This window comes from Tiliqua scincoides, chromosome 2 (assembly GCF_035046505.1).
Source record: "Tiliqua scincoides isolate rTilSci1 chromosome 2, rTilSci1.hap2, whole genome shotgun sequence".
In the NCBI taxonomy this organism is placed as follows: Eukaryota; Metazoa; Chordata; class Lepidosauria; order Squamata; family Scincidae; genus Tiliqua; species Tiliqua scincoides.
Genome location: NC_089822.1, coordinates 247,872,839 through 247,900,603, shown reverse-complemented (window position 1 = coordinate 247,900,603; position 27,765 = coordinate 247,872,839). Strand labels below are relative to the sequence as shown.

At 49.1% G+C, this 27,765-nt stretch overlaps 1 protein-coding gene and 2 pseudogenes across 1 annotated transcript in view; 1 reads left to right on the top strand and 2 right to left on the bottom strand.

Moving 5' to 3' along the window:
• LHFPL4 (LHFPL tetraspan subfamily member 4) overlaps positions 1 to 22,765 on the bottom strand; it is a 60,083-nt gene extending 37,318 nt beyond the window's left edge. The window contains exons 1-2 of the mRNA XM_066613005.1: positions 22,737 to 22,765; positions 22,149 to 22,555 (exon numbers count right to left, since the gene is read on the bottom strand). Of these exons, the coding sequence (XP_066469102.1) occupies positions 22,149 to 22,554 (406 nt within the window). The 5' untranslated portion in view covers position 22,555; positions 22,737 to 22,765. The remainder of the gene's footprint in view (positions 1 to 22,148; positions 22,556 to 22,736) is intronic.
• Positions 14,754 to 14,873, bottom strand: LOC136643180 (5S ribosomal RNA; annotated as a pseudogene).
• A 4,355-nt stretch (positions 22,766 to 27,120) lies between the features above and the next one.
• LOC136643512 (5S ribosomal RNA) lies at positions 27,121 to 27,240 on the top strand (annotated as a pseudogene).
• Positions 27,241 to 27,765: the final 525 nt, after the last annotated feature.

Below are 27,765 nucleotides of genomic sequence, written 5' to 3'. Positions count from 1 at the left end.
TTAGTTCCCAGAGGCACTTAGGGTTCCCAGATTGTTCTAGGCTTTCCCAGGACAGTCTTTACACTCACGATAAGGCTCCTTTACAGAAAACTGGATACTCACAGTGTCACTATAACAAACTATTTATAAAGGTATACATTGATCAGTTATTATGGCACTGCAAAAACAAGCATGCAGGTTCTACTAGAATCACAGCACATCACTGCAAACCAGCTCTTTCCCAGTGAAATCAAAGCTGCCACTACCCAGCTCTCCTTGCACATACAGTGCTTTCCAGACTCATTCTGAAGAGATCAGTTTCAACATCATAGGAGAGTATGGTTCAACACACATTCCATTGTGGCTTAGACAAGAGTAAGCACGTTGTCCATTAAGTGTCCCTTGTCCTCCCCATCTTATCAGACACCTCTCCAGTTACATCACAGCACAATTTTACATCATAATCACCTTACCTGTAAATACTAATAACAATCATACTTAGCCTTTATGTAGCATTTTCTGAGTGTTTAATGTCCTTCACTATGTTAATGTTGTCCTTATGACAACTCCGTAAGATGACTAGGAGCCCAATCCAATCAGGCTTGTGCCGGCATAGCACCGGCATTCAGTGTTGCAAGTGTTAAGGCACGCCTGCAACAGTCTGCGCCTGTCTGGCACCGTAGCTGGCTAAGTGCAAGCCAACGCTGAGCCAGCGCTGGGCAAAAGACAGGGGACCGCCGCCTGGAGCTCCAAGCAAGCACCAGGCAGCAGAGTGGTAAGTCTGGGTGTGGGGGGAGGCATTCCAGGGCAAGGGGAGGGCAAGGAGAAGGCATGATGGGAGAGGGAGCAGGGAGGGAGGGGAGGGAGATGGTGACCATATCTTAACCCCCCTCCTGGCCCAGGAGATCCAACACGGGTCTCCTCAAACCTATGTTTGCTCGATAGCAGGTGCAGATCCAACGAGACCCATCAAGACCTGGAGATTATCCCAGCCCCATGGGATACAGTGGTAGACATTTCGGCACCGCTGCAGCCCTGAGTGCTGGGAAGCGTTGGACTGGACTGTAAATACCCAGGCTTGCAGAATCCCACACGTCTATGCACTTGTACATTTGATTGTTCTGGTAGATGTCCCATTACAAAGGACTTTTGGGATGTGGCAACCAAACCATTCCTTCTGAAGACATGCTCAGAGGCCTCAAGACACTTCAAATTAACATGAACAAAACCATTCTTCTAATCCTAGCTGCTTAGGTGGTAGATACACTTCCCAGAATGTTTCCATGTACAGGGTACCACAGTAGCTGTGCAGACAGAGCATTTGGCCCAGTGGGCCATTCAGAGATGGGGCTTCCAAGAGCTGGAGACTGGTGCCTCTCCCGGTTCATCAAAAATGTAGCCATTGCCTCAGATCCAAGATTTTATTTATTGCATTAATATTTTACCCTGCCTCCAAGGAGATCTGGGCAACACATTGGGTTCTTCCCTCTTTCCCTACAGACCATCCGACCACAGGTTGGCTACTAAGGGATAGCAACTGGCCTAAGGTCAGACAATGAGCTTCACAGCCATGCAGGAACTTGAACCCTGAACTCTCTATAGTTTTGGTTCAACACTCTCTAACCATTTTGCCACACTGGGTCTGCCTACAAATGCTACACCATCCCAGCTCGGTCACAACTGGGATTACCTGGCATGGGAAAGGCACACAACCCCAATAGGAAGCAGCGATCCTGACGGGAGAGAGAAAGGGGGTGTGGATAAAATGCCCCTCACTGGTAAACCGTGGGAGCCAAGAAGGGGAATGAAGATCCAGGGACCATCTAAACATTAGACTGAAAGGACCATAAGAAGTGGTAGCACCAGGACAAACCCAGAAGGGGGTACAGAAGGAAGAAATTGGATATCCAGGGGGCAAATCTTGCTGGATACCTGGGAGACAAATGTTGGATGGGATACAGGGGAGGAAACTGTTTTTGCTTCTCCCCCCTCCTCTCCAATGCCAAAGAAGAGGGACTGTCACAGAATAAGGTGTCAGAACTGATGCTGAACAAATGAGAAATAAGCAAGCAGTATAAGCCATGGAGCCCCAAGGGCAAAAGCAGAGCACTCTAATGTCAGTGGCACTGCAAGCAGGCACTGAGTGGGGGCTCCCTGCACTGAGCACTCCCCATGGCTGATGGCAAATGAGCTCCTGTGGTTGCAGCAGCCATTAGACGGGAAGGGCTTTGGCTGGTAGGGCTTGGCTTCCATTGCCATAATGCAACAATGATGGGGAAGTGTGCAGTGGCATACCTGAGGGGGAGCAAGGGGGGACAAATGCCCCAGGCAACAGATTTGGAGGGGGTAGCACAGCACTGCCATCCAGTCCCCCTGCGGTGCCCCCCCACGGTGCTCATTTGGCCGCTGATAGTATTGGTGACCCAATCCGAGGGCCAACCCCTGAAGGCCTCCTCCCAGAGGCATTCAGACAGCTTCCCTGGCCTTCTGGAGGTCAAAAATAGTCACTTCCAGTTTTCAGCTGAAAACCGGAAGTGACTATTTTCGGCCTCCAGAAGGCCTTCTGAGGTCTGGGGAGGTCACACACAGTCTCCTTGGCCCTCAGAATGCCTGGGGGAGGCAGTAGGGGCAGGGGACAGCACCTCCAGGTGGAGAGTGGCACCCCTGGAGGTATGCCCCCAGGCAGCACAGTGGCAAAGAACCCCACTGGGAATGTGTATCTGCCAGGGGTTCTCCTTGCCATGATCCCCACCCCACGGTCAAAGTGCTCCCCCAAAGCCAAGCACTGCCACTCACCATGGAGATCAGGGACATTCCCATAAGTCAACCACGGTTTCAGGGGCTGCACATGCTTTGACTCCGTGGAAGACTGTGCAAGGCAGGACAAAGCTCACAATGCTCAATTCAAGAAGCTCCCAACAGGATGCCTTTTCTGAAGCTCAGTGGAGCAGAGGAGGCAAAATCCTCTTCAATCCAGGCTACAAATGAAAGCTATGGTGGTGTAGTGGCTCCGAGGAGAGAAGCTGTAGCTCTATGTCAGAGCAACCGTTTTGCATGCAAAAAGTCACAAGACCCCAAATATCAATCCCTGATATTCCAGGCAGAGTTAGGAAAGACTCTCAGATCTGCTGCAGGCCAGTGTACTCAAAGAATGAGCTCAAGAGGCTGATTTTAGAAATGGGCTATGTCAGAATGCCAGATGCAAGGGAGGGCACCAGGATGAGGTCTCTTGTTATCTGGTGTGCTCCCTGGGGCATTTGGTGGGCCGCTGTGAGATACAGGAAGCTGGACTAGATGGGCCTATGGCCTGAGCCAGTGGGGCTGTTCTTATGTTCTTAACTACAATTCCCAGGAAGCCTTGCAGGTCTCTTGTTATCTGGTGTGCTCCCTGGAGCATTTGGTGGGCCGCTGTGAGATACAGGAAGCTGGACTAGATGGGCCTATGGCCTGAGCCAGTGGGGCTGTTCTTATGTTCTTATGTTCTGGTTCTGTAAGCAAAACAGCGCCATATGGGCTGGCCAGGGCTCCTCTCCCTACTTAGAGTGGATCTAAGCAAGACAATCAACATGGGGCGACTGCCAAAAAACATTTGGCCTGTGATGAGTTTTCCTCTTCATTCCAACACTCTGACTCCATAGTTAAGAACCTGAACTATTCTTTTTTATTTGTAAAGATATTTCTATCAATAATGGAACCACCACCACCCACCCACCCCCCGAATGCACCCTAGGGCAAAGGTCTGTGATGCCGCCCACTGCACCACGCCACCCCCCATACTTACCCAGTGCATCGGAGCCTCACGTGGTGTTAGGGCCACGGTCTTAAACAGTACTTCCAGGAAACCGGAAATACTGTTTTAAGACCGCATTGGAAGCCTCAGAAGGCTTTCCGAGTGGTCTGCAACACTACGCAGACACAATGCTCGAGGTATTTGCCCCCTGCACCCCCTCCAGGCCTGCCACTGACTTTTATACCGCCTTTCTCACAGACACAAGGCGGTTTACATAAAGGCTTGGAACACCCTCAGGGGTAAGATAACCTGGAGATTAATGCAAAACTCCGGTAAGAACCCAGGATACTCCAGGCCAACTATTTGCTGCATCCCTGATTAGTTTTCCTGACTGCAGAAGCATACCTAGGGCAGCGCCTGAGGGGCACCTTCCCCAGGTGCTTAGCCAAGGAGGGGATGCATGACTACCCCTTGGGTTCCACCCTAGTTTCGGAGCAGGTACTGGTGGCTTCCTGCCCCTGTTCCTTCTCTTTCAAGGGGAAGCCTCCACAGGAGAAGGAACGGGGGCACGAAACCACCACAAGTGAGCGCTCCCTCCTCCCGGAAGAACCCGGAAGTGATGTCACAACATCACATGAGGTTACACCTCTGCCTGACTGTATTCGCTTTTCCCAATAGCTGGGAAATTGGGATAAGAATCTTTAACAGAGCTGTCTGGGAACACTCACCAAACTACCATCCCCACAGCTCTCTGCGGAGGAGATCCACCGCAAGGTAAAGCCGGGGCAAAACCAGTACTATATAAGTTTGTGAAGAAGATATGCTCTCTCCCACTTCATTTACTGATCAGAATACATCTATCCCTATTTCCAGCATATCCAAGGCAGCTCTCCAAATACAGGGGACAATCCAGAACAAGGCTGAAGCATACATCAAGTGCGTCAAAACAAAAGCACCCACCTAATGAAATGACACACTGCAAGAAAAGAAGCAAGAATAAATACCACATAAGCAAGAGTAGGTAAAAACAAAGTAAAGCAATAAATCAACAATAAAACCTAGATCAGGGGTGTCCAAAGTTTTTGGCAGGAGGGCCCCATCATCTCCCTGACACTGTGTCGGGGGCTGGGGGAAAAAAATTAATTTACATTTAAAATTTGAATAAATTTACATAAGTTTATATAAATGAATATATTAAAGATGAACTTATATGAATGAATGAAGGTCTTGCAATAGCTCAAGGCCTATAAAAGGCCTTGCACAAAGCAAGGCTGGCCTTTCCTTTGCTGCCACTGCCGCATCACAGTTGTGAAACAGCAAGCAGTGGAGGGAACCCTCATCCCACAGCTCATGCGAGAGGTCAAACAGTCGCCCTCATGCTGAGAGCAGTTGTGTTGGGCCAGTGCAGGCTCCAACAAATCTCCAGAGGGCCAGAGGCTCACTGGAGACAGGAAGCTCCCTGAGAGCTGCATTGGGAGGCCTCGAGGGCCGCAAGTGGCCCCAGGGCTGGGGTTTGGGCACCCCTGGCCTAGATCACCTGAACTACAGTGTCATCACCCAGATGGTGCAGTGGTTTGAGAGTTGAACTTAGGCCTGGAAGATCCAGGTTCAAATCTCCACCCAACCATGAAGCTTCCTGGGTGACTTTTGGCCAGTCACTATCTCACAGTCTAACCTACCTCACAGGGTTGGTGTGAGGACAAAAGAAGGGGAGGAACTATGTACACTACCCTGAGCACTTTGGAAAAATCAGGATGGGCATATGGAGTTGAAGATGCACTTGTCAACATCCCCATATGGGTGTTCAAGGTTCAGTGTTGGAGGCTCTGCCCCACACACAGAAAATCTCAATTTCAATCCCTGCGATTTCCAGGTGGGGCTGGGAAAGACCCCCAACTGAGCTGCTGCCAGCCAGTGTGGAGAAACAGTGAGCTAGAGAGACCAGTGGTTGGCAACCTTCAGTCTCGAAAGACTATGGTATAAGCCTACAGCACCCTGTAGTCCCAAGTAGTCTCCCATCCAAGTACTAACCAGGCCTGACCGTGCTTAGCTTCCGAGATCAGACAAGATCGGGCATGTGCAGGGTAACAGTTGCTGTAGAGAGACCAGTGGCCTGACACAATATGAGAAAGTGTTTAATTTGTTATAATAACTATGAAGTATCCATTTATTGGATCTTTGGGGTGAGGGGGTTTTCCTGTTAATGTTGTTTCAGTATCAGTTTAAAGCAAGAATGTAAACTCTTTCAAAACAAAATAAAAGGTAGATTTTTATAATAAAAGCGGGTTATAACAAAAACAAATAGCACCAAATGGTGCAAAAAAAAAAATGCAGACCTTTGGGTTTGAGAGAAGCAGATTTAGGCCAAATCATATCCAGTTTTGTAGTGCTGGTGCAGCTGTACCAATAGGGCATGCACTGCATCCTACAGTAGAGGGGCAGTAATGGAGGAATCCCCAAGGTAAGGTAATGTTTGTTCCCTTTCCTCAGGGCTGCATTGTGGCTGCACTGGCACTGAAAAATTGGATAGGGCCCTTAAATCCCACCAGTACCATGGACCTATTACATAACCGTGTTTGTTGCAGGGCCAAAACCCAAGGCAGAATGTGCAAAGTGCTTTGAAAAGTGTGTCAGAAAGTACTATAAGATCAAGAAGTATCTCTACTGCAATAGCTTATATCAGTGTTTCTGAAATTGTGGATCAGGACCCACAAGGTGGGTCGCCAGCCAATTTCAGGTAGGTCCCCATTCATTTTGATATTTTATTTTAATATGTTAGACTTGATACTCCCATGAGATGTGACTGCATTTGGGGAAATTTTACAGACCTGTACTTTTGACGAGTTATTATGTATATTCTTTTAACAATGACAGTCAATGGGACTTACTCCTGGGTAAGTGTGGGCAGGATTGCAGCCTAGGATGGTTAAAAATGTTTCTGCTTGCTGATGTCACTTCCGGTCATGACATCACTTCCGGTGGGTCCTGACAGATTCTCATTCTAAAAAGTGGGTCTTGGTGCTCAATGTGTGAGAACCACTGGCTTATATTATTACTATTACTACTAACACACCTGGAGAGGCTCACTATGACATTTTCCGAGATCTGATTTGGCACCCTCTTGCCTTAACCCAAGGCATTAGCTCTCTATGTGTTGAGTGAGACTGGACCACAAACAAATGGTAGCTTCTACATTTGAAAAAGCTGCATCACGGCAATTCCAGGCAATGGTTTTCCCCTTTCTTCTTCCTTTCATTGTCTTCTCCTCCTCCCTAATCTTGCTGCAGCTCCCCTGCTCTGCCAGCACTCCTGAAGGATCCCCAGAGAGCACATACATCTATTTTTTTTTTCTCCTTCCCTGCATCTCCTTGTCAGAGCGGCTGCTGAGAAGGAAACACAGGCAGGCGAGGGCTGCTGGAGGCTTTTTGCTGATCTAGTGTTTCAGTGATTGGGTTTGGCTGTCAAGTTTTGTGCCCGTTCCTGCGTGTGCTGCTGCCATCACTCCCTCCACAAATCCCTTCTCCAATCCAGTTTTCGTGTGTGTCTCCATCCCCGCGCCCCAGTGCACCTGTGTTTAAGCAGGGCTCCCACATGGATGCCAGCCACATGTTGAAACGCTGCCAGTTGGAGTCAAGGAATGCCAGCCGCTAGACATCTGTGCTAAAATCTTTGCTTAGGCTCTGCTGAGGTCCAGTTGCCTGCTGCAGTCAACCATTTTTTCCCCCCCAGTGTGCTGCAGGAGAAGCCACCTCACCCCATACCTGCAGTGAAGCAACCCTTGGAAAGAAAGAAAAAATGGTTGGCAACCTTCAGTCTTGAAAGACTATGGTATAAGCCTACAGCACCCAGTATTCCCAGGCGGTCTCCCATCCAAGTACTAACCAGGCCTGACCCTGCTTAGCTTCCGAGATCAGACGAGAAAAAACATAGGAGAAAAAAGGCAAGCTTCCAGCAACAGGATCCGATAGGACCCACCTGCTGTTTCTGACATGCTCAGAGACAGGAGACCTCTTTGACTACCAGCTGCTGTGGACAAACAAGAAGGGATGTGTCTCCCCTATCACGCCCACTGGTGAGCTTTGCGGGAACAAAGGGAAAGAAAGGAGAAGGCAAACTTCTTGACGGTGCAACACACTGGAATGCACTGTCAAAATAAGTCTCTGTGGTCTCTGTGCTCTTCAGGGAGAGGTCTTCTTTCGGGGCAGAAAGGAAATTCCTTTTAACAATATGGGTTCCCACCTGCTGGCACTCTCCTGGCTTGTCTGCTACAGCAACAGCAGACTGAACAACAGCCAGGAATACATATTGTTGGAAGGGAATTCCTCATGGTCCCGGAAGAAGAGCTTTGCAGGGGCAGCTGGCTGGGCAGTACTGGTGGACCTCTGGTTGGATCCAATAGGGCATTTCTTATGCTATTGGTTGGCAACCTTCAGTCTCGAAAGACTATGGTGTAAGCCTACAGCACCTGGTATTCTGAGGCGGTCTCCCATCCAAGTACTAACCAGGCCTGACCCTGCTTAGCTTCCCAGATCAGACAAGATCGGGAGATAGTGTTCAGTATAGGGAGATTATGCTATTAACCCTCTCACATGGTTACGGCAACCTGGTCCAGCGACTGCCCTCTTGATTTCCCAATGCCTGTTTCATAGAAAGATACTGACGTGGGACTGGAAGAGACCAAATGTTTATTCAGCTTGAGCCCTGATCTAAGGCTGCACATCAGCCCCCATGCAGAAGACTTAGATCAGTGTCAATGCTGGCACCAGGTTGATGGGGCTCTGGGGCAAGACCTGTGTCCCCCTACCTGCCCCCTGATGGCACATTGGGAGCTACTCTTTCCACCAGTACTGAGAGTTCATGGGTCAGTCTGTGGCCCTGAGCTAGTACCTTACCTGGCTGACTCTTGATAGTAGCCAAGGTCAGTGCATGTTCCATGCAGGTCACAGATTCAATCCTTAGCATGTGGTTCCCAACCTGAGGGTTGGGAATTCTAGGGCAGTTGTGTGCATTTTTGATAAGGACACTTCTCCCTTAAGGACGGTAGGGACCCACAGTGCTGTTAGTACGGCACTTCCAGGTTTTAATGCTACCGCCACACATGAGTAAATAAAATATGCTTTTTTTTTCTTACTTGTGTTTGGTAGTGATGATGGTGGTGAAACCCGGAGGTGCCATACTAATAGCAATAAGCATCCCTGGTTGGGTTACTACCCTCCTTAAGGGAGAAGCATCCCAACAAAGGTTGTTAGTTGGCAACCTTCAGTCTCGAAAGACTATGGTAGAAGCCTACAGCACCCGGTATTCCCAGACAGTCTCCCATCCAAGTTCTAACCAGGCCTGACCCTGCTTAGCTTCCGAGATCAGACGAGAACGGGCATGCGCAGGGTAACAGCTGCTGCCTAACAAAGGTTACTGTTTGAAAGGTCAGGTAGCAGGTGCTGAGCAAGGCCTTTGAGACCTGGAGAGCTGCTCCTCATCTGAGCAGACGAGACAGATGGACTGAGCTAGATTCCACTCAAGAGAAGGATATGTCCTATGGTTGGCAACCTTCAGTCTCGAAAGACTATGGTATAAGCCTACAGCACCCGGTATTCCCAGGCGGTCTCCCATCCAAGTACTAACCAGGCCTGCTTAGCTTCCGAGATCAGATGAGATCAGGCACGTGGATATGTCCTATGTGCCCAATTCAACTCACATACTTTGGACAACAGTGTGCCCCAGCCAAGGGTGGGAACAAAAAAGGTGCACTCTAGCATAAAGCCTGCAGAGCAAGATTGCTCCAGGTGACTTGGGCAAAGGAGTCCAGCCACGTGCTGGAAAGGAAGGGAGATGAGAACGAAATGGATAAGCAACCAGCTACTTAGAGGCTCAGCCTAGTCCCCAAGGATCCCCTTTACGATGTACCTCTGCAGGTTTCTCAGATGCAAGTCAAGGAGGAGGCAAGTGGCTCTTTAGTACTCCTCCCTATGTAGGAAGAACAACAGAAGTTTAGGCAGGGTCCTTCCCTTTAGGATTTAGAAGTACATCAGCCACACCTGTTTACCTCTGTTCTGGTTCACAAACAAGACTCTCAGCCCAGTCCTAACCAACTTCCCAGCCTCAATACAGCCCCAAGGTAAGGGAACAAACATTGCCTTATCTTGAGGAGACTCCCACGGCCTCCATCACCACAGAATGTCGCACGTGCCCTGTTGGCATGGCTGCATCGGCTCTGGAAAGTTGGTTAGGGCTGGGCTGATAGGAGCAGAAGGACGAGGACTTTGGGTCAGCAACAGCACCCCCCCCCATGCTTCATGGCAGAACTCTTTGAAGCAAGGGGGAGTTTGAAAAGCACTTTGTCATCTCTATGGCATAAGATGCATCCATTCAAATGAGGCTGCTCTCCCCAAGAGAGAAGTTGCTATTTGTGCCCATATGATTTTTCCTTCCAGAGTAAATAGCAGTTGTTGTGGGGGGATTTCCATAGGGAAAATGGCAAGCAGGGAAAGGATTAAAATCGCCTCTCCCACACAAATCCCGGCCTACATTAGGGGCACCCTGTGCTTATGATTTTAATTCATGTCTCACCTAAGGTGACATTTAGACTTTCCTAAATATCATGATACTTATTTCAGCGCCACGTCTTCTTGCAAAGAATCCTGGGGATTTTAGTCAGATAAGAATTCCATGTGCAATTGCAAACCCCAGACGGACAATTCAAGGCTATCCCTGGGAAAAACGAAGGCCTTTTAAACACAACTTCAGTCTGAAGCATAGATACTATCTCAGTCTGCAGAAAAAAAGTATCCACATGTTTCTAGAGCAGGGGTGTCAAACTCATTTCATACAGAGGGCTGACGTTAGCATTCATGGCGGCTTTTGAGGGCCGGAAGTGACAGCATTAAGCAGGTGATGGCCAGAAATTAGCACTTTGTTCTCACTTAGAAACTCATTAGCTGCAAATGACAGAGGAGAAAGTGTGCAAATCTTGTTCATAATTTCAAGATATGAGAGAGCCCAATTATCACACTAGGAGAGCCCATTTATAACGGGGGCCTGATAAATTGCTTCTGGGGGCTGCATCTAGCCTTATGCTTGACACCCCTGTTCTAGAGGTTCTGCTTTTTCTTCTCGGCAAATGACAGGGGATGAATGAATAGGGATGGAATAGCAACTCGCTCTCAAAACTTCCTTTAGCTGTGAATCCATGCCATTTCCAGGACCCATGTCCTTGGCAAATGCAGCATCCTAGCAACACTCCACATTTATTTTATTCACACACACGCACACGCGCGCACACACACACACACACACCCCTTTCTATGAACCAATAACCAACAGCATTAGTTTCCATTTCAGGAACAGGAAGGCTTCATTCCACTTCCAACCTCTCCTGAAAGGCAGAGGGCTACGCAGCCTCATCTGCCAAAGACCTCGCTTCGTAGGAAGCTGCGCAGGCAACTTTCTTAGGCAAGTGATTCCCTTGGCCAGAGTAGGCAGGGGTGTGATTAGAAGTTCTGTACAGAGCAGGTGTTCTCAAGGTGGGAAACAGGGCCCCCTGAAGGGCTCCCTGTGAGACACTTGGAAGAGGAACATTATGTTCCAAAGAGGGAGAGGATCCTTCAGCAGACAGTGCTAGAAGCACTTGCTTCCCAGCAGGAGAGATTTAGTAGTTCAGCCACCAAAACTGCTACACTCAGAGGTTGCAGAGAAGAAGGGAACAGATGGGAGTTTTTGACCCCCCCAGCACCATCTCCCTTTCCCACCTCTTTTTGCTGCCTGACAGATTTTAGGAGGGTGTGTGAGATGTCCATGTTAGATGAGTGCCCCACTATTTTGCTTCTGGTTGGTGGACCTCAGGCTGGTGGGCTTCAAGGAGGGGTGCACATTACTTTTCGGAATGAATGAAAACCAAACAGAATCATTCCGTTCAGGTTCTCTTGGAAGTTGCCTCCTACCAAGTCAGACCTTTGGACCCTCTAGTATTGCTTACATAGACTGGCAGCCGCACTCCCGGGTTCCAGGTGGATACTTCCAGCCCTATCTGGAGATGCCAAGGATTGAAACAGGGACCTTCTGCATGCAAACCAGGGGGTCTTCCACTCTGCTGCAAAGCCTCCCCCTGTTCCTCCAGTCCAGTCCATTTGCTCCAAACCAAACTGAATGAGGAATGAATGGTAGAGGGTTCATTTTGGGAAATTTCATTTGCTGGCCATTCATTTCTAGGACTTCTCTTTTTAAAGCCTCTTACTTTTAAACTGGATTTTCACCTTTGCCAGTGTCAGTAGTGGAAGGAGGGTCTATGTGCAGGCTTCCATTGGGCACCATCTTGAACGTCCATAATGACCTGAGATGTAATGCCACCCTAGAGTAGTGCTGGTTTTTAAAAAATGGCTTCTACCATGGCAGCTGCTACAACAGAGCCCGGACTCTCTTATTGACTGGTTTGTTTTATCCAGACATCCAAAGGACCTGGAATGCCTGGTTTTTATCCTATTTTGGTATTACAAATATGGCTGCAAAATGTAAGCTGTTCCAAGTAACGCTGCTTTTTGCAGCTGATCGATGATCATTTCTGCAGGCCCCTATGCTGTTTAGGTGCTCTTCATGGTGTTTTCAAATAGCACCAAGGGCACCATTTGCCACTGGGATCACTTCGGTCTTCTTTTGCCACAGCCTTTCAATTTCTATTTGTAAATCTTTGTATTGTGTTGATTTTTTCCAGTTCTATTAATTATTATTATTATTGTTAGCATGTACATTTCTGAAATATAGTCGCTGTTGCAGGCATAAGAACATAACATAAGAACAGCCCCACTGGATCAGGCCATAGGCCCATCTAGTCCAGCTTCCTGTATCTCACAGCGGCCCACCAAATGCCCCAGGGAGCACACCAGATAACAAGAGACCTCATCCTGGTGCCCTCCCTTGCATCTGGCATTCTGACATAGCCCATTTCTAAAATCAGGAGGTTGCGCATACACATCATGGCTTGTACCCCATAATGGATTTTTCCTCCAGAAACTTGTCCAATCCCCTTTTAAAGGCATCCAGGCCAGACGCCATCACCACATCCTGTGGCAAGGAGTTCCACAGACCAACCACATGCTGAGTAAAGAAATATTTTCTTTTGTCTGTTCTAACTCTCAACACTCAATTTTAGTGGATGTCCCCTGGTTCTGGTGTTATGTGGGAGTGTAAAGAGCATCTCCCTATCCACTCTGTCCATCCCCTGCATAATTAATCTGTCCCCTGTAATCTGTCCCCCTCTGGTCTGGGTGGGACATCAGTAACCCCCTCCCACCTCCTCAGGTTCACCAGCCCCCTGTGTTCCTTGGTCCTATCCCTTCGTTTCCCATATGTGTTCAGTCCATTCCTCCCAAAAGCACTCAGTCCCTCCTGTCTCTCTATGCCTCACCCCAGTTCTGCTTTTCCATTCCGTTTCTGAGTTTGCTGCTCCATTTCTATTCAGCTGGTCGGAGATAATTATTGCACTTTGTTAGTAAAGACCACAAGATGACAGTGGATATAGGAAGCTGCTGTCCCGTACCATAGATCACAGTGTTCTTCAACCTTGGGATCGGGACCCCAATGGGGTCGTGAAGCCTCAGTTGTGGAGTTGCGGCAACTTATGGGAACAAAAAAGATTGAAGATCACTGGACTAGAGCACCACCAAGTAAAGAGAGGCATCTGATGTATCCCTGCAGGTGCCAGGAGTTTGTGTCCCAGTCTTGCTCAGGTTCTTAGCAATGGTGCTCAAATAGCTTCCGCCAGGTAACTTTTTCTGTTCTCTTTAACAAGAATATTTTGCTACAGTGAACAGTGCTGGGAGGGTGCAACATGGGTGGGTAGAGGTCAGTGATGGATGGATAAGGTCCAGAGAGGGGGGGCGGGATCAACAGTGGGTCCCCAGTTTCATACTTTATTTATTTGAGGTCATGGCATGAAAAAGGTTGATGACCACTGCCATAGATCTTTGGTCCATGACTATGGAGCGGCTAGGGGTTATATCTGGGACCTTCTGTGCACAAAGCATGTGCTCCACACAGATGTGGAATTACTGTATTAAACAGAATATCACAGAAAGTCATCAAGTCTGCCTGGGAGCCACAGTTGCATTTGCCAGCTCACCGCTGATGAGCACATCTTTTCATCTGGTCACATAAGCCATTCCACTTGACTGAAGTGGAGGGAAAGGTGATGCCGCTCCACTGGCTTAAATTGAGGCTTTTACAGCTTCAGCCAGATGAGCTACTTTGTCTGGCTGCCTCTAGTCCCCTACAGCTTGAACCATAGCCAGGCCAAATCTAATAGCCAGGACTTTAGCTCAGTGGTAGAGTACATACTTTGCATAAGGAATGTGTTGGGTTCAACCCCTTACATCTCCATGTAGGGCTGGAAAAGACCTTTGTCTGAGATGTTGGGGAGCCACTACCAGTCAGTGTTAACAAGACAAACAGCCCAATCCCCTTGGACTGCCCTGTTGGGGAAATGAGCATTTCGCCAGGGCTGACTGCCCTACCATAGCAGTAAAAAGCCCTCTAACAGTGTGCAGAGACACACACTGCCAGAGCACCAGTTGAAGGCTGGAGTCTTCCTACCTGTGCTGGTAGATCCCCCTGGACCCACCGAGGCAGGTATGTTAGCAAGGGAGGGTGGAATGGGGCAGGGCGGACAGAATGGGGAAGTGACAGGGGTGGGGAGGCGACGGGGGGCAGGGGATGGGCTGATTGGATTCGGGAAGAGCAATGGTCAGAAAGCAGTTTGGCAAAAGCAATGGCCACCAAATTCTAGCCCCCTTCCCAGACCTGATCCAGCAGTGTGGGTCCACATGTACCTGCGCCAGTAAATTTGCTAGTGCAGGTCTGAGTAGACCCGCAGGTGTTCGACACTCTCTGAGGCAGGAATCTTTCCCACTCCTGCCACTTAGTTAATCGTGACTTCAAGAATCTCACAAATGAAACTGTAAGCATGGAAAGCACTTGATCAAACACTGGGCTATGGCTTCTGCTAAAGGATTGTGTGGCTGGTTGGCAACCTTCAGTCTCGAAAGACTACAGTATAAGCCTACAGCACCCAGTATTCCCAGGCGGTCTCCCATCCAAGTACTAACCAAGCCTGACCCTGCTTAGCTTCCGAGATCAGACGAGATCGGGCACGTGCAGGGTAACAGTTGCTGCTATCTGCTTCCTATTTACCATATCAAACAAATATGCAGGGCCAAGAGAGGTTTAGGGCTCAATCCTAACCCACTTTCCAGCACTGACATAAGGGCAATGCAGCTCTGATGTAAGGGAACAAATAATCCCTGACTTTGAGGAGGCCTCTGTGAGTGACACCCAACTGCAGGATGCAGCATTGGTACCACTATGCCAGTGCTGGAAAGTTGGTTAGGATTTGGGCCTTAGAATCACACCTAGCCTGGCCCTGAAGAGATACACAAGGTTCAAACCAAAGATTCACTGAACCTGAGCCTCACAAATTTGGGACTAGAGCTCAGGCCTGGAATGATAAACAAAAGTACCCCTGAACATGTGCAGACTGTCTTTTCCTTCTTACTGAGTAATCACAACAAGCTACCTGAAACTAGGCCAAAGCCTTCTAGATCAGATGCTGCAATTTCTGAGCAGACTGCAGCTCCAGCATCTAAGTAGCCTCACAGCTACTGAGAGATAAATGTAATAGTTGCCCTTTCAGTATATTAGGTACAGAAGGCCAAGGCACAGAAGATATGTCAGTAGTCTAATCCCTGCTTCTCTTTCAGCCCCTCTAGCTCTTTTTTCTGTCATCACCTACTGGGTATATGAGTTTACCCCAAAGGCTCACAATTAAAGATGACAAGGTCCATCTGTGGAGGAAAAGAGGGAGGTGAAGAACAAGCACTCAGGAATGCAGACTCTCTCAAGGTTCTTGCCTTGGGTTTCACATCCATTTGCTCTGGAAGGTTGGAGAGCAGACTTGGGACACAGCCTGTTGATAGTTCCTGTCCTCTGGCAAGAGGACAAGGGTGGCTGGTTTATAATAGGAGGATTTGGTGAAGAAAATTCACCAGTTCAGAGTGATGGGAGTTTTGCAGATGGCTGGTTTTTTATCTGGAATACAGGAGCATCTTTCCTCTTAATTAGATCCAGCTTCCTTTGGGGGTGGGGGGAGGCAGTGCTTCTTACGCTGGAGTTTTCTGGGAAGCCCTAATTAGAACCTTGCCTGATTTGTTAGCCACTAATTAGACATCAAAGATTTAAAGTGTTTTCAAACAGGGATATCTCTTGGTCTGAAATTGGATGCAAGTCTGGAATGGCATCCCAGTTCACTCTTCACTTCCAATGATTCTCTTCCCCCCCCCCCCATCAAGAATCGTGTTTCCAAATAGTACATGTATCAAAGTACATGTCCTTTTTTTCCACTCGAGGATAGGAGTTATTTAAAACACAAACACACTTGTCTGTCCTTGGAAATCTCACAGACAAAGAAGACCTGCTTTAAGCTAATCTACTACAGTCCATCCTACTCGCTCTACTCACCGCAACTAGATCCAAGCAAGGTCGTTTGGGCTGCCTAGTTTGTTTTTGTTGGGATACACTTCTGGGAAGGAAGGAAGGCCTTATCACTGGGAGATTGCAGGTAGGCTAGCAGCCAACACTCCTTTCCGCCACCCACCCATTCTCTCTAGCAACTAATTGACAGCTTTCACAGGCTTTTGCCAGGCCTTAACACAGGCTGGTCTATTTGGTAAAACTTCTTTTGTCATGCAGAAAAAAGCAGACATACGTGTACATCTCCACAGCCATCAAGCTACTGATTGTGGCTTGTTTTTTTAAAGTTCAGCAGCTGGCTTTAGTAAAGTGTACAGCAGGAATAAACTAGCCACGCAGATTATGGCAAGAACAACTCGGGATGCAAGAAAGGGAACATGAAGCAGGAATAGTAAGAGACAATCATCATCCTTCCTCCTCTTCCTCTTCCTCCTCCTCTCTCCCCCCCTCCCCCAACACATTTTGTATATCTTGTGATTGGGTTTTCACTATAAGCTTCTTTGGAGCCTATCTTAGCTGAAAACATGGGGCATAAATATAACCATATAACCAATGCCATATCTACGAATAAATAAGTAATCCAGTAAAGAAGCCTGAGGATGAGTAGTCGTAAGCCAAAACGTTCTTCTCTTTTTCTTTTTGAGCAAGAAGCTCCAGTGACTCCACAAATCTAACTGGCAGGGTTATTCATCATCCACAGTTCTACACCTACAGAATTCCACCAGGAATCTGGTAGAAAAATTGGGTTCCTGGAAAAATTCTGCTTTCATTTCTTCTTTTAAAAGTGGGGGAGGTTTCTAGACCTCATGGTACATCTGAAAACAGGCATACAACATCTGTGAAAAGCTGGGGAGGGGGAGCAGAAAGAGTGCCCGTCCATCAAAATGGTCTCCAAACAACTTCACCCATCTCTTTGGTATTCATCACTCACCCATATACCTCTCTCACATTATGTGGGGGGGGGAGGGGAATCCTTCTGAATTTCAGCATCTCAAATACAGTGCTCAGAAGAAAAACAGTATAAAAACATAAACAGCAACTATTTTACTTGGAGAACCAGTTTGGAAATAAAGTAAGAAGTGGTGCACCAAGCCTCCAACCCCTACCTCTCTAAACGTCCTCTGCACTCCCTCTGGGCTGGTAACTTGAAGGGGCAGGTAGTACCTTTTCAGGGTCCCAAACCTTAATTTAAACTGAGCAACTTTACTGATACAAAATGTTACATTTTCATAGTGTTATACTGGCATATTTTTCCATGAACATATGCAACGGCTTTAAACTGAATCAGATTTGTCCACCCAACTCATATTGTTTTCTTCTTCACAGCCCTATCTGGAGATACCATGGATTGATCCTGGGACTTCTTGGATACAAAGCAGTTGCTTTACTACTGACTGAGGGCCTAATCCTATCCAACTTTCCAACCCTGATGCAGCCATGCCAATGGGGCACGTGCTGCATCCTGCAGTTTGGGGGCAGTCGGGGGGGGGTTCCCTCAAGGTTACAGAACATTTGTTCCTTTACCTTGGGGCTGAATTGAGGCTGCATCAGCACTGGAAAGTTGGATAGGACTGGGCCCTAAGACTGCAATGCTATACACACTTGCCTGGAAGTAAACCCCATTGAACACAATGGGACTTACTTCTGAGTAGACATGCTAGGATGAGGGTAATAACTGAGTTGCATTGGAATGGAATGTGGATGTTTGTCATAGAATTTAAGAAATGTTGTCTCCACTGCTCATCACCTTGGTCCAGTCTTGATCTAACAAGTACCAGTTCTTCCCCTCTGTGCTGCCATCTCCACTGTCATATCCCTTGTCCCAGCTCTGTCTTTACTTATGCAAGTGTCACAAAAGCAACACACATCTTCAAAACCCATTATGCTCAGACTGGGTTGACTTTCCCTAAATCTGGCTGGTTAACCTATCAATCATTTGAATCAGTATGGCCAGCTGACCAATTAATCATCAATAAAACAGAGTTTTGTGCAATGACTGTTCGGTCCCGACAGCACAAGATCTGTGTGAGCATCTCCCAATTCAGGAATGATCTGCCAGTGTTAGTTAGCCAAGAGAAACTGCTACCTTCATTAAATATCCTAAAAATATTGCCTTCATTGTAAAATTATTTTATTTACTGTAATTGGCTCATAAATCTCTTAATTGGTTAGAACAAGACACTTAATGGGCTAAAAAAGACTTTATCAGCGGGCTGTTCTGCTCCTGCCATGCTACCACTTTACCATTTCAGTAGCTCTCTGATTCTATCCCCTTATGAAGTTCCACATTTTTATACCACCCATCCTCCAAGGAGCTCAGTTCCTCCCCTCCTTTTGTCCTCACAACAACCCTGTGAGGTAGATGAGGCTGAGAGAGAGAGAGTGAGTTACTGGCCCAAGGTCACCCAGGAAGCTGCATGCTCTGCTCATTCTTTCGAAATGGAGTTTTGTTTCCTCCTGGAGCCTTCACCATAAGAGCTGGGGATACTATTGGTTGGTAGAGGTTATTGGAGGAATCTGGTAAGAATCCCTAAGGAAATGATATACTACTTGCTTTTGGGGGAGCTGCTCCAGAATGGCAGCCCTTATCTGGAAACATCTTTGGAGTCTAATTCACGTCTCCATCCAGCCGAACAAGGGCAACCAGAACCAAAAAGTATCAAGTCAGGCCATCTCTCTCTCTTCAGAGTTTCCAGACCTATAGCCATGCTGCCTTGTGGACCATCTCCTCAACATGGTGTAGTGGTTCTGGTGTTGGCCTTAGACCTAGAAGATCCAGGTTCAAATGCCTGCTCTGCCATAAAGCTTCCTGAGTGACCTTGGGCCAGTCTCTCTCTCTCCCTCTCTCAGGTTCACCTACCTCACAGAGTTGTTGCGAGGACAAACGGAGGAGAGGAACTATGTACCCCACCCTCAACTCCTTAGAGGAAGGGCGGTAAAAAAATGTGAAAAAGAAAAGAAAAAAAGAAATAGCTCCAAGAAGAGTACATAAAGACTTCCGCATAAGATCCTAGCTATACAAAACTGTAATACATTGATTTCAAATTCAGTGTGGAGGACAGATAAAAACAGCCATAGTGCTAGAACCTTGGATCTCTAAGAAAAAAAGAACATAAGAAGAGCCCCATTGGATCAGGTCAAAGGCCCATCTAGTCCAGCTTCCTGTATCTCACAGTGGCCTGCCAGATGCCTCAGGGAGCATACAAGACAACAAGAGACTTGCATCCTGGTGCCCTCCCTGGCATCCGGCATTCTGAGGTACCTACTTCTAAAACCAGGAGGTTGCACATACCCATCACAGCTCGTAACCTGTGATGGACCTTTCCTTCATAAATCTGTTCAATCCCCTTTCGAGGCATCTAGGCCAGATGGCATCACCACATCATGTGGCAAGGAGTTCCATAGACTAATAACATTCTGGGTAAAGAAATATTTTCTTTTGTCTGTTCTAAATCTCCTGACACTCTGTTTTCACTTACCTAAGGCCAATTCATGAGTTCATGGCAGAGGAGAGATTCTTCTCATATTATGGCATAAAGAAGTCTGCTTCTCTGCCTTTTACCAAGAAGAGCTATGGGGCAGAGATATGTCTTTGAATGACAGCAGCCCACCTTACTTATGGATATACCTGTAGTACCATTTGTTTCTCTGGCTGTGCAGCATATCTGCCCACAACTCCTTCATAGCTCAGAAGAACTGCAACATAAGTTGCAGACACTGAAATCTGAGTGCTTGGGTGGAGAGGCTAGAGAAAATGCCCCTTGCCACATCTTAAAATAATCCTAGCTACCAACATCCCACTCCCAAATTTAATAAAACTCTGTGACCCACCAAACCCTTCCTGCAGGACCACTAGCCCTTTCTAGATGGTCTCTCCTTCCTATTAATCAGACATTAACTCACCACTCCTTTCCTTGGTGCTGAGCTAGGCAGCCTGGCTCATTCAGATTCAGGTCTTTTTTTCTTAAGGCCAAGCCCAGCAGCTGGGTCTGTGCCCAGAGTTTAGAATTTAAATTAACATTACATTGCAGGGAGGCACCTGCTTTGTCCCTGTTATCATTGTTCACCCACTGTGATCCCTGGGTTCAGGATACCCATATCTCTAGCCTCTGCCATGATCCAATACATGACACCTGATTCTAGGTCTGTCCCATTTAGCCTAAGGTCGAGAAAGTCAGGGTTACATCTTATTGGTACAATTGAAAACCTGATGGCAAAATTTATCCTGGCCTCCCAGCCTTCTTAAGCAGCACAACCAGCCACCATTCCCAACAGTGTTGCTCCTACCTTCCTTGACCTATTCAGCACCCTGGACAGAGTCACAGAGGCAGTAATCAGGATCATGTGTCTGCCCACCAGTGGTGAGGATTTGATCTCTCAGCCAGTTTTAAAGCATTAAATCTAAGTATTTAAAATTAAAAATAAGAAGAAATGTTCTATTTAAGCTTGTGGGAACCGGTTCCTAGTGATGTGTCCGAGCTTGGGAATGGGGAGAAGAAAAATGGGCATGCCAAGGCTTTCTCACTCCCTGGCCCCAACCCAACACAGTTCGTATGAAATTACACCAAAATTCACATAGCACATCTTAGTGGGGGACATGAGCAGGCAGAATAATACCATACCACTGCACAAGCAGAATAATACCATCCCACTGCACAGTCACACACACCTAGCCCTACCAGAGACACAGACATTTCACAAGCTGACTGAGAAAATTCTTCAATACCTAGAATTTAAATGACTGAAATTTGTGGCTGTTTTCCCCTTGGTTTTGCCAAGGAAAGGAGGGCTAGCTTGGCCTAGAGGCTCTAATTCAGTCACCAGTCCCCTTGTGGTTGTTATTTCATGGGACATTAAACCTTCCCTGTTTGTAATCTAGGGAAGCAATGCATTTATGACCCCAGTCAAGAGGAGCTTTCCGGTCTTTTTTTTCCTTGCCTCCATTTTTAGGGCCTCCTCCTACTCCAGAGGATTTGGAAGAATAAAACCCCCATCATTTAACATTTCAAGAATCAAATATTCCAAGCCAGCCTACCTGAATGTCTCCCCATCCCACCCTACATTGTTCATATATCCCAAGTTGTCCATATATCCCAGCAAAAAAACCTTGTTCATCCAAACTTCTAGTTATCCAAACCCATTCATCATTTGGTCCTAAGTCCAGTATTTAACTCCCTGTATTAGAGTGGGAAGCAATCCTCTCTTTTTCCAGTTTTGACTGGGTCATCTTCTGCCCCCTTCCCCCGGGGGTTTCAGCAAAATAATTATTCAGCAAAATAACTCAGTTCATCCCAACTCCTGGTTATCCACACCTATTCACCATTTGGCCCTCAGTTCAGGGATTTAACTCCTTGTCCGAGAGTGTGAAGCAACCTCTCTCTTTTCAGTTTTGAGTGGGGGCCCTCCTGCCCTGTTCCCCTGGGTTTATGGAATTGCTCTGGTTGTTTGGGGGGGAGCACTCCTGTCCCCTCCCACCCCCTTTCCCCAGGTTTTTGGAGTTGTTGTTGGGGTGTTCCTGTCCCCTCTTGCCCCCTTCCCCTGGGTTTTGGGGTTCTTTAGAGGGGGTGTTCCTGCCCCCTCCAGCCCCCTTCCCCTGGGTTTTTGGGGCTGTGGGGGGATGTTCCTGTCCCCTCTTGCCCCCTTCGCCTGAGTTTTTGGGGTTCTTTAGAGGGAGTGTTCCTGCCCCCTCCAGCCCCCTTCCCCTGGGTTTTTGGGGTTGTTTGGGGGAGTGCTCCTGCCCCCTCCAGCCCCCTTCCCTTGGGTTTTTGGGGTTGTTTGGAGGGTGTTCCTGCCCCCTCCAGCTCCCTTCCCCTGGGTTTTTGCGCTGCTGGGGGTGTTCCCCTCCAGCGCCCTCGCCCGGGTCTTTGGGGCCGGCTGCTCTGGGGTCCGGGGGGGCTGCCCCACACCCACCCACCCACCCACCCACCTGCCAGCAGCTGCATCCAGGCGCAGATCTTGTAGACCGTGGCCGTGTTGCAGAAGAAGAAGAGGGCGAAGCAGGTGATGCAGCCCAGGATCAGCACCATGGAGAGCAGCACGAAGAAGGAGGCGGCCTTGAAGGCGCCGGAGGGGATGCTGGCGAAGTCGGCGAAGGAGCCGTGGCAGGAGAGCTCGCGGTTGTTGCCCTCGTTGCCCACGCAGTAGTGGAAGAGGCCGAAGTAGCCGGGCTTGGGGGTGCTGACGCTGTCGCCGATCCAGTAGGGCTGGATGAAGACCACCACGTTGATGATGGCGAAGCAGATGGTGAAGATGGCCCAGAGCACGCCGATGGCCCGCGAGTTCCGCATGTAGTTGTCGTGGTACAGCTTGGAGGCCTCCTGCGAGGGCAGCATCCTGCCCGGACGGCCGGGCGGCCCCGGCGCGCAGGCAGCGGAGGGCGGGCAGGGGCTCACTGGCGCAGCGCTGGCAGCCCCGGGAGCCCCGCGGCGCCGGCCCAGGGAAGACCCGAGGGGGGGCCGGCCAGGGGCCAGGCCATGGGGCAGGGCCGGGGAGGGGCAGCCCTAGGCACGCTCGCCCGCTCCCTGCAGCTGCAGCCGCGCCAGCTGCGCCTCCATCTTGCTGCCGCTGCTCACGCTGTGCCCCTCTGCTCGCTGCCTGCCTCTCCGCCTGGCCCGGGCTCGCGCACGAGGCGCGGGCGCGGAGGATGCCGAGGAGGAGCGGCCGGGCAGGCCGGAGCGGGAGAGAGGAAGCGCCCAGGCAGGCAGGGAGGGAAGGACCGCAGCGCACATGCGCCCTGCTCCCCAAGCAGGTCAAGGCACGGGGAGTCCCCAACCACCAGCCGGCTGCCGGGGCTCTGCAGGCCCCCCCCCGAGGGGCACGTGTCCCTCTCGCCTCTCCAGGAATGGAGAAACCCCAGGGCTGGGCTTCAGTCAGGACTCAGTGCATTCCTGAGCATGTGCAGAGTGCCCTCGCTAGGCCCCGATGCAGTCCTGAGCATGTGCAGAGTTAGGGTGACCTGATACAAAGGGGGGGGCAGAGTGCCTCTGTCTTTGATCATTGTATAGAGCAGCGAATTTGGGGCAGGTGCAGCTTCACATGGAAGGGTTTAAAAAGCTGCACCTGCCCAAATTCTCTCTGCTGTACAGTGGTTAAAGGTATTGGCACTCCTGTCCGTCATTGTATCTGGTCACCCTGCTTCAGGGCCAGGACTCAGTGCATTCCTGAGCATGTGCAGAGTGCCCTTGCTGGCAGTCCTGAGCAAGAGCAGAATTAGGGTGACAAAGGGGAACAGAGTGTCCCTATCTTTAACCATTGTACAGAAAAGGGATTGTGGGCAAATGCAGCTCAACATGGAAGTGTTTCAAAAGCTGCAGCTGCTCAAATTCCCTCTTCTATACAGTGGTTAAAGGTATAGGCACTCTTCCCCACTTTGTATCTCTAGGGTTCCCAACCCGTGGTCCATGGACCACTGGTGGTCCGCAGTGCGCCCCCCCCTGTCTCTGGTGAAAAAAAAATGCCCTTCCAGGAAGCAAAAAAGCCTCTGCAGCACCAGCAGCCAATCAGAGCAGCTAAGAGCTGATCAGAGCCTAGTCTCTCATCTCCTGCCTCCCCCCCTTCCCTCCTTGTCTGTGAGTGGCCAGGCAAGCAAAAAAGTGAAGCGCAGGTGCACTCACGTTTGTGCAGCCTCCTGGCTCAGCTGCATGAAGGGGAGAGGTGCCCTGCCACCCACTGCCTCCAGCGTAGTGCCTCCATTCCTTGACCCTGTGCCTTCAGGTGAGCCCTGGCAGCCTGGTTTCTCAGGAGTCAGATCAGGATTCCAGCCAGCCTGGGAAGTCCCTTTTGGGGGGGGGGGGGGGAGGAATGGGAGTAATGAGTAGGAAGAGGAGAAGGAGCAGGCTTCCAAAGACATGGCTGGCTGGCTGGCTGGCTGGGGGAGTTTCCCTGGGAGTGGGTTTCTCTGGATGTGATTTCCCTGGGAGGCCGGACTCCAGCTGGCCCGGGAACACAGAGGAAGGGAGTTGGAGGCAGTGTGACAGCAGGAGAGGGGAGAAACAGTATGCTCAACCTCCAGCCCAGGTACTCCCTCCCCAGTTGGCAGGATTGGGCCCCCTGGATGTGCTCTTCTAATTCCAGGGGTGGAGCAAAGGATCCAGGCAACCAGGTTTTGGCACCCCTTTTGGAGAGGGAAACAGGCAGCACCTCTGCTGTCTTACTGCAAGCTGCCCACCTGGGGAGAAGCAATCCCAGAAGTTGCAGAACAGGCACCACCATAGCCAAGTACAGCAGGTGTAACCCCTGACTCTTCCTCCTCAGAGAGCAGCAGCAGCTTCGTCCTTGGGGAGTCCTCCCCCACCTCACACTTGGCCAGTTCCCCTATCTCCTCAGATTGCAATCCTATGCATGCTTACCTTGGAGTAAGCCCCATTGACTATAATGGGACTTACTTCTGAGTAGACATGCCAAGAATGGGGCTGTTAGTCACACTGTGGCTGTAATGGACTTCTCCAGAAATTTCTCTTTTAAAGACATCTAGTCTAGACACCATCATCACATCTTGGAGCAAGGAGTTCCACAGACTAATGGCAGAGTAGGCAGCTGTTGTTTTGTGGCTGCAGTCTACCTATAGGCAGGCTCACACTCTCTTAGCTCCAACCAAAGTAGTCCACAGCTAGAGCATGACAACAATTAGAACAGGAAGTGAAGAGAGGCTTTTTTCCCCCTAAAGACCTTGCAGTGCGCACCAAAAGGACTTTTCTTCCTGAGGCATGCAGCAGCCATTCTGAGATGTCGCTCTGAGCTGGTGCTTTCTTCACACGTCTCTTCTCCTTCATGACTGACCTGCCTAAATTGTGTTGAACACTTTCCTAAGGACTCTGGACTCACAAGTGGGGGGAGCAGGGCCAGGGTTGTGTAACAAAAGGAACTGTGGAGGGATGTGTGTGGTTTCTGTTGGCTCATTTAACTACCTTGCATGACTTGTCTATAATCCCCTTGTGCTTACCCTCTCCCTTTTTGAGGGAGGCAAGGGCTGTACGTCATGTGGTCTGGTGTGGGGGAAAAGAGACTGGATTGATTTGGGTGGGTGTGAAAACCTCTGAGTTGGGGGAAAATTATTTTGTATTCCATGTAAACCCAAGACTTTCACAGCTAGCGAAGCAAATGTAAGCACAACCATCACATTAATTATTAAATAATCTTCTTATGTACGTATTACAAATTGTATTTTTTGTGTGCGAGGGTTGCATGTGGTCCCTGCCGTCTCCAAATTTTGCCTTCTTGGTCCCTGAGCTCCTAAAGTTTGGGAACCACTGTTGTATCTGGTAACCCTGTGCCCTTTGCTAGGGTTGCATTCCTGAACATATGCAGAGTGCCCTTGCTAGGCCCCGATGTATTCCTGAGCATGTGCCGAGTGCTATCTCTAGGTCTTGGTGCATATCTTAGCATGTGCAGAGTTAGGGTGATCAGATACAAAGGGGGACAGAATGCCCTTATCTTTAATCATTGTATAGAAGAGGTGGGAAACCCTGGCCTCTGAGCGGCCTGCTTGGAGGCAGGCTGTGCAGCATGGCCTTTCCCAGTTTGAAGAGACACTTGGCCAACAGTCTGAGGCTAAGAGGCAAAGAAGGAAGGCCCATAGCCAGGGAGACAGACCAGGGACACACTACACTTGCTCCCAGTGTGGAAGGGATTGTCACTCCCGAATCGGCCTTTTCAGCCACACTAGACGCTGTTCCAGAACCACCTTTCAGAGCGCGATACCATAGTCTTCTGAGACTGAAGGTTGCCAACAACATTATAGAAGAGGGAATTTGGGCAGGTGCAGCTCAGCATGGAAGGGTTTAAAAAGCGGCACCTGCCCAAATTCCCTATACAGTGGTTAAAGGAAGAGGCACTCTTCCCCCACTTTGTATTTGGCAATCCTTATGCTGAGGGCCCTCGCTAGGCCTCAGTGCATTCCTCAGCATGTGCAGTCTGTCCTCGCTAACCACTGCACTGCCACCATGACCAACCCCTGGCACTAGTTCATCACTGCCGTAGCACTGTTAATTTCAAAAGCATTTTGACTATGTTTGGTGTTTGTCCTCATGACTAATCTGTTAGGTTAATCTTTTTTTAAAAAATCAGTTATTCCTATTTGGTTGAACTGAACAGTTGCCTGCTATCCTATACACACACTTCCCTCTAAGACGCATCAAACACAGTGGGGTTCACTGAATAAACATGCCTAGGATTACAGTACTCTGTAAAACATGTTGACTGGCCCAATGGGTTTGACCAAAGTCAAGCCAGTTTCACCCGACTACATCAGTTCTCATATCTGGAACGACAGGACAGGATTTCCAGGTAAGAGAACATTTTCCAGTCTGGGAACCAAATACTGAGGGTTTTCCTCATTGTGTTTTGCTTGTGAGTTTCCTGAATGCATTTATCTGCCTGTTGCTGGAGACGCAGTGCTGAACTGAGGCTGCAATTCTAGGCACACGTTCCTGGGAGTGCAACCTGTTGAACACTCTAGTGCAGTGTTCTTCAACCTTGGAGTTGGGACCCCAATGGGGTCACAAAGCCTCAATTGTGGAATCGTGGCGACTTATGAGAATGAAAAGGTTGAAGACCATTGGACTGGAGCACCACTAGATAAAGGGAGAGGCATCTGGTGTACCCCTTTAGGTACCAGGAGATGGTATCCCAGGCCTGCTCAGGTTCTTAGCAATGGTGCAAAAATAACTTTCATTAGTGCCTTCAGGGTCACTTTTTCTGCTTTAATTCGAATATTTGGTTACAGTGAATAGTGCTGGGAGGGCATTACAAAGTTGGGGAGTGACCGGTCCTGGGAAGGGGTATGGGATCAATAGTGGGGTCCCCAGTCTCATACGTTATTGATTTATTTGCTGGGGTTGTGGCATGAAAAAGTTTGAAGACCACTGCTCTAGTGACTGCATATCGTACTTCTGAATGAACATGGCAGCAACTGTTACCCTGCACATGCCCGATCTCATCTGATCTTGGAAGCTAAGCAGGGTCAGGCCTGGTTAGTACTTGGATGGGAGACCGCCTGGGAATGCCGGGTGCTGTAAGCTTATACCATAGTCTTTCGAGACTGAAGGTTGCCAACCAGGATTGCGATCCTACACAGACTTATCTGGGAATAATGCTCATTTTACTCAATGAGGCTGAGCAGACACGCCTAGGATTGCACTATAAGACAAACTTATAATATTCTTGAGAACAAGAACCACCTTTTAAAAAATAAGCAGAACTGCAAAAAAACCCAAATTTAATCACTAAGGACGCAATCCAAACCTGCGCTGGAGCAGGCAAGCCAGGAGGCTTGTGCTGCATCCAACACAGGTTCGTTGGCTGCAGCCGCTCAGCCAGAGGCAAGGGGAAGCTCTTCCTCTTACCCCTGGGTAAGGGCTGCTCACCCCTATGGGTCTCCTTGGACCTGTGCCACCTCTGGAGGTGGCGCAAGTCCGAGGAGAGCAGAGTGGCTTGAAGCTGCTCCAGTCTCCCTGGGGACAGGGATTGGGATCCAGCATAAACACCAGATCCCAGCCCTGCCCCCGGCTCCCCTCGCATCTGCCCCCAGGACCGCCCATTGCCCA